The sequence below is a fragment of the Geotrypetes seraphini genome, chromosome 9, assembly GCF_902459505.1.
Source record: "Geotrypetes seraphini chromosome 9, aGeoSer1.1, whole genome shotgun sequence".
Taxonomy (NCBI): Eukaryota; Metazoa; Chordata; class Amphibia; order Gymnophiona; family Dermophiidae; genus Geotrypetes; species Geotrypetes seraphini.
The window spans coordinates 35,759,749-35,776,793 of record NC_047092.1 but is presented as its reverse complement, the minus strand read 5'-3'; the positions used below and the strand labels follow the sequence as shown (position 1 = coordinate 35,776,793).

General features: G+C 40.6%; 1 protein-coding gene across 1 annotated transcript in view; it reads left to right on the top strand.

Moving 5' to 3' along the window:
* The window catches only part of LRRK2 (leucine rich repeat kinase 2), a 253,679-nt gene that overhangs the window by 82,134 nt on the left and 154,500 nt on the right, over positions 1-17,045 (top strand). The window contains 4 exon segments of the mRNA XM_033958543.1: positions 3,075-3,203; positions 3,288-3,458; positions 6,149-6,407; positions 10,592-10,777. Coding sequence (XP_033814434.1) covers positions 3,075-3,203; positions 3,288-3,458; positions 6,149-6,407; positions 10,592-10,777 — 745 coding nt within the window.

Here is a 17,045-nt window from a genome sequence, read left to right as displayed (position 1 = left end):
AGGAAAAGCAAAAATTGCAAAAATGCAATTTATGCAAGCAAAAATTATGCAGAATGTATTTTAGGATGTTGTTGAAAATTTGAAGAAATGTCAAAAGCCAGTTTAATGGCTCCGATGGCAATTACTGTACACTTATTATGTGGAAGGTCTCCTGTTAAAACCCCAAGTCAGGTCTTTTTGATAAGCCCATGCTGAGAGTACTGCAGAGGCAGCTTTCACAGCCCTTAAAAGTGGACATTAGGAAGTCATCCATTATGCAATGGTGGTACTTAGTAACTAAGGGGTCCTTTTATTAAGGCGCGGTAGGGGTTTAACACGCGGAATACCACACGTTAAACCACCTGCCGTGCTAGTCGCTAACTCCTCCATTGACGAGGCGTTAGTATTTTAGCTTGCTGCGGGAGTTAGCGCTTAATGAAATGTCCGACGTGCTAACCCCCGTAGCGCACTTTGATAAAAGGAGCCCTAAATTTAAGGTCCATAATTATCATGTCCTAGGAGTCATCCTGGTATTTAAACTCCAAGTTGAGCACAGTAGCTGCAATGACTGAACTAAAGTAAGTTGGAAGAGGAAAAATAAGAAAGTAGTTGTGAGTGAAGGCTCATGGCACCAGATCCTAGTCCTGGAAGTACAGAGCAGCAGGAGGAAACTGCTGGATCAGAACAAAATATTGGACCAAAGCACCACAACATTGTTTTTGCTGAGGGTCAGGATTCAGTTGACATAGCTATTGGCTTAAGTTAAACTCCAGCACCGGTGCGTTTAACGTAATCTGTACCTTCAACACAGCTCTTCATTTTAGGTAGCTAAGAGCAGAGCTGAATATAACTCGTAGATAGGCCAACATGGTCAACAATCTATCTGTTTAGTTTAGGAATGCTATTCATTGGGCATAAACTAAAGGGTTAATATTCAGCCTGTGGCAATCGGCTTTTAAAAAAAAAACAAAAACCACTGCCCACATGAGCTGATTTAGAATCAAATATTCAGTTCTGGTCCATACCCGGCTACTGGTACTGAATATCCAGTTCATCAGTAACTGCCAGACTTTATCCGGATACCACTGATATTCAGTGCTGGCACCTAGAAAACTGGTCAGGCAAGTTAGGACAGATTTTATCTGGGCCAGCTTGCTTGGATAGTTTTCAAATGGTCAGATCTGATATTCAGGTACACTCTCTTGGTTAAATACTGCTATATATCAATTCAGGACCCAGCCAGCATTAGTTAACTGGGTAGAAATGGCTCCTACTCGGTTAACTCACACTGAGTGTCATCTCTCAAATGAAAAACTGGAGAGGGGCTGAATATTGCTGCTGTCTGGATCATTCTTAAGGCTGCCTCTGCCAGCCCTTATTCTAGCTCACATTTAGATGGATAGAATTAGAATGTTCAAGGATTTAAATGGCTTATCTTTGGGGAAGAAATTTAAAGAGATGGGTATACAATACAAAATAAATGCTGATGATATTCTTCCAGATAAAAGACATCCCTAATATAGATCTTTGCTTGCAAAAGTATATGAAATAATCGGAAGTTGGATGATTTGAAATTGAATGTTAACAAAACGGAGGTAATGGTCGTTAAAGGTCAAAGAGACAATTTTGAGTTGAAAAATGTGTTTGTTATGGGGGAAAAACTGCCGGTAAAAAAGGAGATGACTGTCCTGGGAGTGTGCTTAGATAGCTGTTTGACAATGCAAAACCAAATATTAAAAATAATCAGGGTGGGATACATGCAACTTCAAATGTCAATATTACCAACACATGATTTCCGTACTGTGGTTCAGACGTTGATCCTGAGTAGGGTGGATTATTGTAATTCACTATACCTAGGAGTTGTGAAAGGGAAGTTGAGGGCTTTGCAAATGCTTATCAACTCTGCTGCAAGATTAATCACAGGGGTTCCTAGGAGTACCCATATAACTCATGTGTTAAAGAAACTACACTGGTTATCTATGCAACAAAGAGGGCAGTTTAAGATTGTTGCGATTATACATCAGACATTGTCTCATGCGTCCCCAAAGATCTTACAAGAATTCTTCCATATCTATAAACCGAGAAGAGAGCTTAGAGATGTAAATGGGATGAAATTAAGTTTGGAGGGTAGAATGTTGACTATGCATGGTAGGATTGGAGCATCAATGATATCTGTGGATGGCCTATGGAATGCCTTGCCTGGTATCCTGTGGTTTTGTATGTGGAGGATGAATTTTTAAAAAATGCTGTAAACTCAATTGTTTGCTAATGCCTTCTTATGCTAAGATGTATTTTAGTTGATCATCGCCTTCTAGAATTTGTCTACATCGAAGTATGATTTAGAGCTTATTTGTACTTCTGAACTGATCGAATTTGTGCTCTGTCCCTATTATGACAGGGATGATTGGCGATGTTGTCTCGATATGTCTGTGTTGTACGTGGTGGTCGGAGGGAAACAAGATTCTGTGTGTGTCATGTGGAAACCGCATAGTTGTATGCGGCATATAAATTTTTAAATAAATTTAATAAATATACAGATAGAGCACCTGGCCAGGTGAATGCATAATTTGCTTATTTTAGGTAGTTCACATGATGTAATACTAAGACAGTTGTTCAGACAGTACTTTCAAAAGTTTTAGAAAGTCTGCTCCTGACTAAATGATTCTGCCTTGTTATGAAAAATAAATGTGTGAAAGAAAAACCCTTGAGATTAGATGGAGGTTCCTTCTCCGCATTCCTGAGAACCAAACCAAACCTGTTAAACCTTTTGCAAATCTACTCATTTTGAGATTCTCAAAATACCTTGTAAATTTGAAAGGTGTGCCTGAATAGAATTTTATTCTATTTACAGTAAATAACAGAGCCTACAAGGTCAAATTTGGTTCAAGTCTTTTGGGGCTGAGATGGTGAAGCCAGGTTTTTACATGACTTAACAGACTGGTTATCACTCATATGTACATACAGCAGCATGCTCTAAGGTTCACTACTAACTGATATTGCATATGTAAAAACTACTAGAGTAATAATGATGCTCTTTTTGTTATGTGTGCCTTAATTTTTGTTTTGCATTACATCTGTTTCTCTTACATGTTCAGGGATTTCACACTATCCTGATGCTCCTTGAATTGTCAAACAGCTTTGCTAAGTTACTGGAACGTGACTCATTTGACGCAGTTCTCTTCCATCAGATATCCATTTGTTTTACAGAAAAAAGGGATATACAGGTACTTTATTTTTTTCAGTAACTGAATTGTTCAGTTTGAAATGTTTTTCATGATCTCACTTATCAGTGCTTTTATTGTCTTTAGTTTCAGGTTCTATGTTGCAGATGTTTTGCTGAAATGATCCAGGATGATGATATAAAGAACAAACTGCTGGAGAAAGCATGTGTGCAGAGCAATAGCATGGTGGTTGAATGTTTGTTGCTGTTGAAAGCTGATGTCAATAAGAAAACCAAGAAAAAATCTTTAATATATCAGGTAAACGTTAACATGCTAAAAGTTGCTGTGTTAATTTTTTTTTCCACTCAACATTTGTGAAACAGCTTTTGATTTTTGATCATCTGTTTTTTTATTCAAAGAAAGGAGCCTGCAGTTTTCCATATAGAGAATAGTGGTTGATACTTGGCATTTCAATGTGGAAGAGTATTTATCAATCTGCTAAATGTTGGTAAATAGTTTGTTCTTTTTTTTCTTCTCATTTTTTATCTGTGGAAAAAAAGCATTGCAAATCAAGTCCTTGGTAATAATAACAGTTTATATACTGCAGGACCGTGAAGTTCTATGTGGTTTACAAAGATTAAAAGATGGTACAAATAAATTGAACTTAACATAGTGGATGCTAGTGATTAACAGCTCACGGGATCATTTATTGAGGAGAAAGAGTTGTACGGGTCAATTGCCTAGATATTTCAGGAACAGATATGTTTTTAGGCGTTTCCTGAATTCCCCATAAGTAGTAGGCGTAAGCAATTGTTCTAGATCTTTACCCCATAATGCTGCCTGATGAGAGAAAAGGTGTTGATGGTGTCTTTTGAGTTTACATCCTTTGACTGGAGGGGAAACGAAGTTTGAATGTGAACTTCTCTTATGTCTGTTGGCTGAGAAGGAGAAAAGGTCAGTTATGTATTTAGGGGCTAGAGACCATATAGTACTTTAAAGCAGAAACAGGCAAACTTAAATTTCACGCGTGCCTCCATCGGCAGCCAATGCAGTAAGGTGTCACATAATCAAACATCTTCAGCCCGAGAATCAGTTTGACCGCTGCATTTTGCACCAGTTGTAATTGTCGCATATTCTTTTGGGAAATTGCTAAATAGGCAATGTTACAGTAATCAAGTTGACTTAGTACGAGGGATTGTACCAGAATTCTAAATGCTGACATATCAAAATATGCTCTAACTAGTCTTTAAGCCTGTTACATTAATGGGTGCTAGAATAGATGTGTGTATCTGTCTTTCTTTCTTTCTCTCTCTCCTTGGCCACTTTCTGTCTTTCTTTCTGTCTCTCTCTTTCCTCGGCTGTCCACCACCACCCCTTGCCTGCTCCCCCTGTCCAGCAGTAGCCTTTCTCCCTTTGTTTTACATCTCCCCTGTCCAGCAGCACCCCTTCATTGCTCCCTCTGTCCAGCAATAACCTTCTCCCTTCCTTTTACCTCCTCCCCCCTGTCTAGCAGCACCTCTTCCCTGCTCCCCCTGTCCAGCAGTAGACCTCCGTTCCTGTTATCTCCCCCCCCCGGTCCAGCATCTGACTTCCTGGTCCTTTCACGTCTGCCCTCCTCTTCAAAGCAGCCTGCTGAGGATTGTGGCCAGCTGTAGCGAACCTCACAGGCCATTCTGCACGTCAGTAGCACGTTTCCTCTGACGCGATCCTGTCCGTCAGAGGGAACGTGCTACGGAGGTGCAGAGCGGCCTGCAAGGTTCACTACAGCCTGCTGCGAACCTCAGCAGGCTGCTTTGAAGAGGAGCAGCGGCGGCGGCAGCGATTGGTGAGTGAGGGCAGGAGGGGGGAGTCGCCGGCGTGTTCCCTGCCTCCGTGTTCAAAAATGGAATTCGGCACGGAGGGACACAACATGCTGTCAGGGAACACGCCGTCCTAAGTGGGCATGCGTGCTTAGGATTTTATTATAGAGGATGGATCGAAGTTTCCAGAGAGTGAAAAAACCCTTTCTGATTAAGGAGTCTACCTGGTCCTTCATGGTTAAGCACTGGTTAAGAATGACACTTCCCCCACACACACTTATGATGCCTCTTTTTATGATAAGTGTCAGCCTAGAGGCCTATGGGAAATTATATCAATCTGACTCTGGCATGGGAAGGCAGATAGACCCTTAGTGCAGGGAGACTGTGTTAAGTATCCCTGATATGTTTTAAGTTTCCCTGATTGAATCATGACTAGCTAAAAGGTGTTAATGTCTGATTAAGAGGGTGCTTAGAACAATGGCCTGCTTGAATGGGACAAAGAAGCCAGAGGCTAATCCCATCACCATGCTTGCAGATATCACACCCTCCTTAGCAATTACATTAACCATTGTATCTCCCAGTATCTTTCTGTTTAGAATTTGTAAACTGTTTGAAACAATGGTTAATGTAATTGCTAAGGAGGGCGCCAGCGGCCATCAGCTCAGCGGCCCCTTTTTCGGCACTTAGACCTGGTTTGACTTCGTCTAAGTCAAAAAGGTCTAAGTGCCGACTAGGCAATCTGTTAATGTTTTGGTTATACCTGTTGTAGGTTAATTTTTTGGTTATGCCTAGGTGTAGATTGGCCTATCTCCCGCCCACTGCCCGCCCTTTCCTCTCCTCTAAACACACCTCTTTTCTCTCTGTGCGTTTAGTGGCAGGGGAAAGGCCTAAGCTGTTTTTAGATACGTCTAAAAAACAGCTTTGGTTATGGGTACTTGGACGATCAGGCTTTTTGATCGTCCAAGTAGCCATTTAGGACACTTTTCAGACTTTTTTTTTTTTTTTTTATTATTACCCCCATAATGTATTTTCTTAAAAACTATTTTTAGTGATTATAGTAAATGGAAAGAACGAATTTCCTAAAATGCAATTTACAAATGTATGGTTTATTGGTCTATAATGTGTTACAGTACATTACTATTCATCTGTTTGTTGGTCATTGGTTTCATGGAATTTATCAGCAAATATATACATTTTTTACTTCTATAGGTGTGTGAGAAGGGAAATGACCCGAAGCTGGTAGAACTGCTACTGAACAATGGAGCACGTGAACAGGATGTTCACAAGGCATTAGCTATTAGTATAAAGAGAGGTGAAAACCAAATCATCAGCTTGCTCTTAAAGAAGTTGGGCCTGGATTTAACAAATCACAGTATTTGTCTTGGAGGTTTTCGTATGGGCAAAGTTGAATCCTCCTGGCTCCTACCTTTATTTCCAGAGAAAAAACCTGCTTTAAGAAAACAGACAAGTAGGTTTGTAAAGGAAAACTATTATACTAGGGACATGAGCGAGTTTAACAAGGACTGAGGAACATAATTAAAACATGCCACTAGAGCAGGGGTGTCAAATTCAATCATATAAGAGGCCGGAATCTGAAAAAAAAAAGCTAAGTCGCGGGCCAAATTTTTAATTAAGATACTTAGGGGTCCTTTTATTAAGGTACGCTAACCAGTTTAGCATGCGCTAAATGCGCACCTTAATAAAAGGACCCCTAAGTGACTAAGGCTTAGTCTTAGCAGAAATATAGGGTTACAACGTCTCCAATCCCACACCAGCTCTGTGGTGTAAACAAAATAAATATTGTAATCACAAAACGGAAAATAAAATTATTTTTTCTACCTTTTGTTGGTCCTAGGCTCTGATTGTCTTCTGATAATTCGCTTGCCAGGGTCTCCTGCCCATTTGTCGTTTTCTTCTTTCTCCGTGCTAACCATCCATCTTCAATTTCTGTCCTCCCCTTCCGTTTACCTTCCCTCCCTCGGTGGTATGGCATCTTTCTTTTTTTTTGTGTCCATATCTGCAGCTGCAGCAATGGACCCCACCATCCCCAGATCCATCATCTGTCCTTTTCTCAACTACCCTTTCATCCAGCATCTCTCCCTCCTTTTCCACCACCCCAGGGTCCATCATCTCTCCGTTTCTCTAACTACCCTCCTATCCAGTATCTCTATCCTCCCTCCACACCATCCCTTGTGTCCAACTTCTCTCCCTTTCTGTTCCTTCCCTCCATCCCATTGCCCACCATCTCTCTCCCTCTCTTCTGTTTTTATTTCTTACCCATTCCACCCTCCACTCAGTCCGGCATATGCATATCTGGACCCCTCCTTTTCTCCTTCCGGGTACTTCTACACCAGGACCCGCCCCCATCCTGAAGGCCTGCATGTTTTCCCTCCTTCTTCTTCCTGGCCTCACCTTCAAATTTGGCCTGCCATTCCTACCCTCCCTCCATCCTGGCTTCCTGATCTCCTTTGGCCCGCCGGCACGAGCTACTGCACTATTGCTGCTGCTCTTCACTCGCGTCTGCCTTCGCCTGGTTTCCTCTTCAAAGCAGCCTGCTGAGGATCGCCGTCCGGCTGTAGCGAACCTCGCAGGCCGCTGTTAACCTTGGTAGCATGTTCCCTCTGACGCGGTCCTGCCCCTCTGACGTACAGGATCGCGTCAGAGGGAACGTGCTACCGAGGTCAACAGCGGCCTGTAAGGTTCGATACACAGTGGCCAGCGATCCGCAGCAGGCTTCTTTGAAGAGACCAGGCGAAGGCCGACACAAGTGAAGAGCAGCAGCGGCAGTGGTTCATGCTGGCAGGCCAGATTTAGTATAAAGTTGAAAATGTCTGGCAGGCCAATTTTTAACACACCACGGGCCAAATTTGGCCCACGGGCCAGAGTTTGACATGTCTGCACTAGAGGGTATTTGTATCACTTTGGTTTTACATACTGCTCAGAAAAGAATTAATTCTTATTTAATAGTTAGGAAAGCATTCGTTTAAAGCTGTAGAAAAGGTTTCAGTCACATTGTCAAGTAGCATAGGGGCAGCTTAATTGAACTTTGTACTATTTTCTAATACCACAAAGCAGAGGCATCTCAATTTTAGTATTTCATTAACATTGGTTTACTTGTATTTTATGTTTTGACCAAGTTTTCTGTCTGCTCCTCTAGGCTAGTGTTTCCCAGCCCTTCCTTGAAGGCACAACTTGCCAGTTGGTCTTTTATATTACCACAACAAATATTAATAAGAGAGGTTTGCAGTCACTGAAGACCCAGGGCATGCAAACTTCTCTCACACATATTCATTATGGATATCCTGAAAATCTGGCTAGGTATGCCTCGAACAGGGGTGGGAAATTTTGCTTTAGGTGTCCAGCTTATTCAGAACCCTTGCACGTCTCTCCTAGACCCCCCACATACTCATTTTATATTGATTACACAGCGATCCATATAGCTATAGTCGTTGGGCAGAGACCAGGTACCAGGGCTTCTTCCTGAACCCTGCAGTTGGTGGCCTTAAATTCAATCATTAGGTCGTGTTATTGTAAAATGACAGCCATTCTCTTAGAGCAGGGGTGTCCAATGTCGGTCCTCGAGGGCCGCAGTCCAGTCGGGTTTTCAGGATTTCCCCAATGAATATGCATTGAAAGCAGTGCATGCAAATAGATCTCATGCATATTCATTGGGGAAATCCTGAAAACCTGACTGGACTGCGGTCCTCGAGGACCGACATTGGACACCCCTACCTTAGAGGCTGTGAACATTGCCTCTGCAGCATCTCTATCCCTCATATGTGGAAGACCTGAGGATGCACAAAACTCTCCGACCATCTGACGATCGTCGCTAAACCAGTTTGACCTAATTTGCTGTCCCGATGTACAAAATGAGCCAAGTGTTTTTCCCGTGCATTTGTGCATTCTCCAACTTTATTAGTATTAAAACGAGGTTGTTAATAGTAAAATGTTCCCTCCGATCTATGCCCTAACATCACTAAGGCATCTAGTGACGGCTGCTAAGGGCTCAAAATTACTGACAGGTCTGCCCTGTTTTTTTCTTTTTTGTTTTGATCAGCCCAGATGATGTGTGTGTGTGTGATATAGAGAGTAGCACGGCGACAGAAATCCCACCCATCCCCACCCATCCCCGCCAGGATCCTCTCCGTCCCACCCGTCCCCGTCAGGATCCTCTCCGTCCCCACCCATCCCCGCAAGGAATTACCTCCATCCCCGCCCAACCCATAAATAGCAGCAATTATTTCTGACAGGATCATCAATTCTACAGTTTCTTTTGTGTTTGCACTGTTGTTTTCCTTGTGGAATCTCTTTTTGTTTTCTGTTCAGGTAATTAACTTATAAAGCCCCTCTTTTACTAAGGCTGACCTGTCCATTATATTATATGGACGAACCCTGCTTCCAAAGCCTTCCATCCCTGTGTGAGTCCCATTTGCTAGAGGGGGGTACCCGTGGGAGTCCCGTGGGTTAGGGGGGATTCCCGCGATCCCTGTTTCCGTGCAGACCTCTAGTGTGATACATGCACACACCATCTGTCTCCATAAAAGAAAAGGTTGGGCCGTGCTGCTCCCCTCGCCCAGGAGTGCCCCTGAACAAAAAAAAAGAAGGAAGGATGCCCACTCCCTTCTACCATTGTGTGACCACCCCCCCCATGCCAGGACCTCCCTCCCCTTCCTTACCTCTGACCCTCATACTTTCAGGAGGAGGGTTACCCACTCCCTCCTGCCTCTTCAACACTACATTTTAGTGCTTCTGGGCCCCTCCCACACACTCTTCCCACACTCCCCCCGACACAAGAGCCCTTCCCTTCTGTCCCTTTCTACCACCCTACTAAAATCCCCAAAAGAATGCCCTGGGGAATAAGGCCAGACCACCCCAGCTCAAGGACACCCCCAACCTCCCATACCTTTTCATAGGCATTGTCATAGAAATCCAGCAAGAGTGATGTTTACTTCCTTCTGCCGGCAGGTCCCGCCTATGCAAAATGGCGGGTCTCCCCCTTCCCAGTGCATCCTTGGATGCACTGGGAGGGGCTTAAGGCCCTGATAGGTACCTTAGGCACCTGGGCCAATCGGGGCCTTAGGCCCCCTTCCTGGGGGGGGGGGCTAAGTATCTGATTTGCCTGGATACCGAACGCCCCTCCCATATGTATCTGGGTCAATAGGGCCTTATGCCCCTCTCTGTGCATTCCAGATCTAAATATCATCCATCATTTTTTATGTAGGTGTCCTTCCTCTTCTGAAACTAGAGTTGAATGTCTATTTTGGCCACTCCTAGTCCTGCTCAAAACATATCCACACCATGCCCCCTTGCCATTTTTAGATGTTCATATCACAGGTTTATAAAATCTGGATTTGGACAAAAATGTAATATGTATGTCTAAATACTGGTTTTCAGATGTCTAAAAGATCTTGTAAAATAAGGCTTAGGTCTTATTGCATAATATGGAAACCATGGTAAAATAGCACATCTTAATAGTAGCCCTCATTGATAACTACAACTCTTAACACAGATTTGTGTGGGTAGTTCCAAAATTACTTGACAAATCATCTGATTTTTATAATGTCTCAGCTGTTGAACTGTCACTTTAAGCAACCTTCATCAGTGCTCATTTTTGAATTATATGCATGTATGCTAATGCATTAAATTCCACAGATAATGGTCCTCTGCTGGCAAGAGTGGTTCTAAGATATCAAACGAATAAAGCTTTACTAAATGGAGACAGATGCAGTGATGATGTGACTGATGTGGATGCTGTGCTAGAGAAGACTGATGAATACATCTTGATGCCTGAACTCTCAGATGGTGGATTACTTCCATGCAATGACATAGATAGTGAAGGTAAAAACAAAGAATGCCAACCACGACCCATGGCCTGATTTACAATGCCTTTATCCTATTCTCTGTCTATAGTGAAGAAAGCTAAAAGGGCACCAAGATGCAGGTGTCATAATGGAATGTGCATAGCACCAATTCTATAACAGCCCTTGAGGGCACCCAAGACATTATAGAATAGAAGTGCAAAGCCTCAATGGCATGCCAAAATGTAGATGTGCCCACTTATGGCAGATCATTGGCTGATGTAAGTTGGTGCACCATGCAGTGCATACAATAGTATTCTATAAATTGTGTGCATCGCTTGACGATAAACCCATGGTTCCCCTATACTCCATGCATCGTACAGTTTTGCTCTAAACAATTTTGGCATGTACTTTATAGAAGTGCGTAGCACTGATGTGCATAAATGCTATTTGGTGGCAGCTCTGACATGCTTAACTGTTGCTATTCTATAATCTGTGCTCACTTGGTACCTAATTGTAGGCGCCGAGTTATAGAATGAGGGGGTTAGTAATTTGGCCACACAGGAAGACTTAAGCCTGTGCTGTTTTTAAATTAGTTTTCCAGAAATACATACAGTACATGATTTTAATCTGTTTGTAAGGAAAGTAAATTGCAATCCATATGTATTTATTTTTTTTTATTTTTTAAAAAAATCTTTGTTCATTTTCAAATCATACAATAAGTGCATAAAAATGTATCATAAAAATAATTTCAATATAGCACTGTAATTATCTAACATATGAACTATAATACTGTAATATTCCCCCCCTCCCCCCTTCATCCCATGCTCAATAAAAATAGAATAAGCAATAATATACCATAATATTATAATATCTCATATTTAATTACATCCCAAACCCACCCTCCCCCCTTGAATGTGCTAGAATAAAATTAAGAAAGAAAAGAAAAGGAACAGAAAAGAACAATGTTTATTCATCACAATATTTTTCCAATGGCCCCCATATCTTTGTAAAGTTATTATATGTCTCTTTTTGTACTGCTATTACTCTTTCCATCTTAAAGATATGGCACAACGAATTCCACCAGAATGTATAATTAAGATTCTTATGATTTTTCCAATTGTTGGGAATATGTTGAACTAATAAAAGTTTGTTGTTATATGATGAAATTTGGCTCTTTTTCCTCATAGCCATTCCAAATAAAACAGTATCATATAAGAGCGCCACATGGTTTTCCAATAAAGAGTTTACTTGAGTCCAAATTGAATCCCAAAATGGCTTAATAAAGGGACAATAATAAAGTAGATGATCTTATGTCACTGGTTCCAGATTACAATGCCAGCATTTATTAGACGGAGCTATCCAACTTTTGTAATCTAACAGGGATCCAAAACACTCTATGCAACAAAAAGAACCAAGTTTGTTTCATAGATGCTGACACTGTACATCTCATCCTCCAAGACCAAATTCGTGGCCATTGATATGCAGAAATCTGATGCTTAATCTCAATGCTCCAAATGTCTCTTAGACCACAGTTCTTCAACCGCCGGTCTGCGGACCGGTGTCGGTCCGCAGAAAATTCCTGCCGGTCCACACAGGACCGGCAAGATGGATGACATTAAATTTCCTGCCCCGGTGGTGTTCGCGGAAATCTTCTGTTCTTCCCAGCCTCGGGCGAACAAGACAGGCTGCCGACGTCAGCCATTCCCTCTGTGAGTCTCGCCTATGCGGAAACAGGAAGTTAGCAGCCTGTCTTGATCGCTGCCCCTGCCGAGTCGCCGAAGAGGGCCGCGGGGAAAGTGCAGGCAGAGAGGAGATGGTCAGCGTGCGCGGGGAGGTCAGCGTGTCGATTGGGGCCATCAGCAGCGTTTGTGCTGAGAGTCAGCCCACGTGCAGGATGCGGCGGGTAGAGGCCTCCGGCTCGTCTTGGGCGGCAGGGCCTGCGGTGCAAAGCTGTTTTTGCCGGCTTGGGGGGGGGGGGGTCGCGAATGCGCAGGGCACAGCAGGAGTAAGATCATGGGGAGCCTTCAACAGTGGCTGTCTCCTCTCCTAGCAGCTCTGTACTTACCAGGGCAGTGATTCACTTTGGCAACCCCCTTTCCTCAGAGGCGGCAACGGACCCAAGGCTGCCTAAGTAAATCACTGCTGCAGGCAAGTACTGAGAGCTGCTGGAAGGAGAGGAAGCCACTGTTGGAGGCTGGGAAGCTGCTGGATAAAGGGAGAGCTGCTACTGGACCTGGAGGGAGGTAGAAGGAGAGATGCTACTGAGAGGGGAGGAGGGAAAGGGATAGGAAGAGAGTTAATGTTGGATAGGGGGAAGGAGGGAAGGGAGAAAGAAAAAAGAAAGGAAACAGCTGGCAGGGAGATTACAGGAGGGGAAGGGGGTTAGGGTGGAATGGAGAGCTCAGATGAGGGAAAGGGGAGAGACAGAGGAATGAGAAAGTAGAGAGAGATTGATGCTGGAAAGGGGGTCAGCAGAGAAAGAGAGGGATAAAGATGCTAGATCTGGTGTAAGAGAGATAAAAATGAAGAAAGCAGTGAAGCTGGAATGAATGATGTAAAAAGGAGAGAGGAGGCATAGAAAGAAGTCAGATACATATGGAAGGGGGAGAGGCCAGACAGTGGATGGAACGGGCAGACGCTGGAAGGAAGAGTGGAAAGAAGATGAAAGCAGAGACCACAAAAGGTAGAAAAAAATCATTTTATTTCTATTTTGTCATTTACAATATATCAGATTTGAAATATATATCCTGCTAGAGACATAATTGGGGACTGCAAAGCCTAACACTATTTCTATCATGTGTGACTGCAGTATTCTGTTAGCATGATATTTCTGTGTAGCATTCTGTAATAATTTGGCTTGTTCAGTTTTCTTGATAGTAGAGGGGATATATGTGAAGGGGAGGGGAGACAGGGGTTTTGTTGGTCCTTGCTCTGAATATTTATATTTATAAAATGACAATTGTACAGAATATTGTTTCTTTTTATACTTTAATAAAATACGTTCAATATAAAATCATAACTGAGGCTTGTGCAGATGGGATCAGATGGTTTGTGGGGACCGAGCTTGCGGAGACGGGGCGAAAATGTGTTTTTTTATTTCGGTCTTAGTAGTTTGCCGGTCCACAAAATAATTCTTTTATTTCTGCTGGTCCACAGGTGTAAAAAGGTTGAAGAACACTGTCTTAGACCACACTTTGGTTTTTTATTCAAGTATCCAGATAATAATTTATACCACAATGCGGCTTGGTGCCCTAGGAAGTCTGCTTGGAAGCACAGGAACTCCAGACTATATTGAGTATCTAAATTTTTCCATTCAGGGAACCCTACCTGAATAGCCTGCTTCAACCAAATCTATGTTGCAGTTGTGAAAAGTCCAGCAGTTTACCATCTGAAATAACATCATTCAGAGTTCGAATGCCTGCAATAATCCAGTTCTTCCAAAGGACTTGGGCTCCGCCAATTTTAATCTTGGAGTTTATCCATAAGGATTGATTAGTTGATTTATTAATTGGGATAGGTGTTAAGTTACTTACCTCAGTGTTTTCCATGTGTCCATTAAAATTACGTTCTCTTTATATCTCCTAGGCATATTAATACTTGGTAAATGAACTAAATTCAAAGGAAACTTGAGGCGTCATTCCAAATATAACCAATCTGGTGCATTGACCATGAGTTCTGGGAGGATCCAATACATACCCTGACGTAAAATATAGGCTTGATGGTACCTATAAAAATTTGGAAAATTTACCCCGCCCTCCTCAATTGGTTTTTGCAAAGATACTAAAGCAATTCTAGGCATTTTACCAAGCCAAAGAAATTTCGTAAGAATACCATTAAGCTTTTTATAAAAGGACCCTTGAAAAAAATTGGTATCATACTCATTTGGTAACAAACCACAGGCAAAATCATCATTTTATTTGAACTCTCCCCCACCAAGAAAGATGTAGAGGATTCCATTGCTCACATAACTCTGTAACTCTTTTTAATACATATGTTTCATTTTTTTTTACTGTATCATCAATTGTATTTTTAATTTGAATACCTAAATATTTAAAACCATCCTCTTTCCATATGAATGGAAAAGAATCAAACAATCCTTTCAAACAATAGACATTTAAAGGTAAAATTTCTGATTTACTCCAATTAATTTTATAACCTGAAAATTTACCAAATGTATCAATCAATTCTATCAAATAAGGTATGGTAGTCTCTGGATTTCTCAAATAAAGCAGAATATCATCTGCATAAGCTGAAATCTTATATTCCCTATCAGAATAAGGAATACCTAATATCCCTTTTGCTTGTTGAATAGCTAACAATAAGGGTTCTAATACTATATCAAATAGCAATGGAGATAAAGGACAACCTTGTCTAACTCCCCTTTGCAATTGAAAACGCTCACTCAGCGTATTATTAATATTTAATCTTGCAACAGGGAAGCTATACAATGTTTTAACCATTTGTATAAATCCAGAGCCTTTACCAAACTAATCTAAAGCTTGATACATGAAACTCCATTCAACTCTATCAAAAGCTTTATCTGCATCTAGCGAAACAGCAAAAGCTGGATCATCTAAGTTTTTGGATAAATTTAACATATGAAACGTTAATCTAGAGTTATTAGAGGAATGTCTTTTAGCTACAAAATCAGTCTGGTGCATATTAATAATATGAGGGAGAGCCTTAGCCAATCGCAAAGCCAAAATTTTAGCCAAAAGTTTACCATCCACATTAATTAAAGAAATAGGCCTGTAGTTCGAAACCAAAGTAGGATCTCTATTTGGCTTAGGCAAAACAATTACTACTGATTCAGCCATAGTATCTTTAATATAACCATTAATAAGTTGTGACTGATATAAATTTAATAAATAAGGTGAAAGGACATTTTATAGAATTTATAGAATTCTACCGTAAAACCATCACCACCTGGAGCGGATCCAACTCTAAGAGATTTCAACGCTGTTTCTAACTCTTTTAGAGATATAGGCTCATCTAAACTCTTGTTTTATATGCTCAGGAACCTTTGGTCCAACAATTAAATTTAAAAAATCCAAACCATCCTTTTCCCTCTCTACATAAGGCTCAAAAGAATACAGGCCTTTATAAAAATTCAGAAACTGTTTTAATATTTGTCCAATCTGATTATTTATAATTCCTTTATCATCTTTTATTGCATTAATATTATTTCTTCTTTTCTTTGCTTTGAGATAATTTGCTAATAATCTTCTCGCCTTATTAGAGTTTCAATAATACATTGATTAGAAAACAAATCTTTCCTTATCATTTTTGAAGCTAATTCATTATATTTACCTTTTGCCTCAATCATATTTAGGTGAGCTTCCTGTAAGTAATAAACATCCGCATTCTGGTTTTTAAAAAATGACAGTATTTTTTTCCTTTTAATCATATGATTAAGGCCATTGACGTTTATGGAGAAAACCTTAAAAGACATTATGATGAATAAACATATAATAATTAAATAAAATCAAGCGATCAATAAAAAATTTTGCATCATAAACATAGCCATCAACTTCCCTATTTCCAATTCTAAAATCTGAAAGCATTCCCCTTCTAGCACACTCATTAATCCCTATAATACCCCACCCCTTCTGCAAACCTAAAGATATAACAATCTTTATCAAAACCATCTCTAAACAACCTAGAAACCCAACCCTTTTCCCTCCCAAACCCCCCCCCCCCAAATATAATGACTGCCTAAGAACACACATTGGAATAGTAACCCCAAGTCTCCCCCCCTGGGCAACCCTCACTCATTCACATATATATTTTCATTAAAAGATTAAATAAAACTTTACTCATTTTATACATTAATTAACATATTAACCTAAATCAATATTTCACAGTCATAAAACTTAATTTTGCCTTTCTTTTTAAAATTATTAATTAATTGATACCTCTGTAAACAAATTAATAATAGATATCATATTCAAATAACCAAATTTTACTTTCTTATTAAAGTTCTTCAATAATTGATATATTTGTAAATAAATATTAGTTAATAACATATTAATATCAATATATATTTTTACCATTTCTAAAATAATATTTTATACTCCTAGAAATTACCATTCTTATCCGTATGCACATAATTAATTTTCTTCCCTATACTTCCCATAAAATATCATAAGGTATATTAATTCAATTCTATATTCTATTTTATATTATATTCAATTTCATTCTGCCACCACATTTCTAAAAAGATCTAACTTTATCCAAATCTCTTAATCTACCCTATGCATATATTACTTGACACACAGTACCAATACTGAAACAATGACTTATGC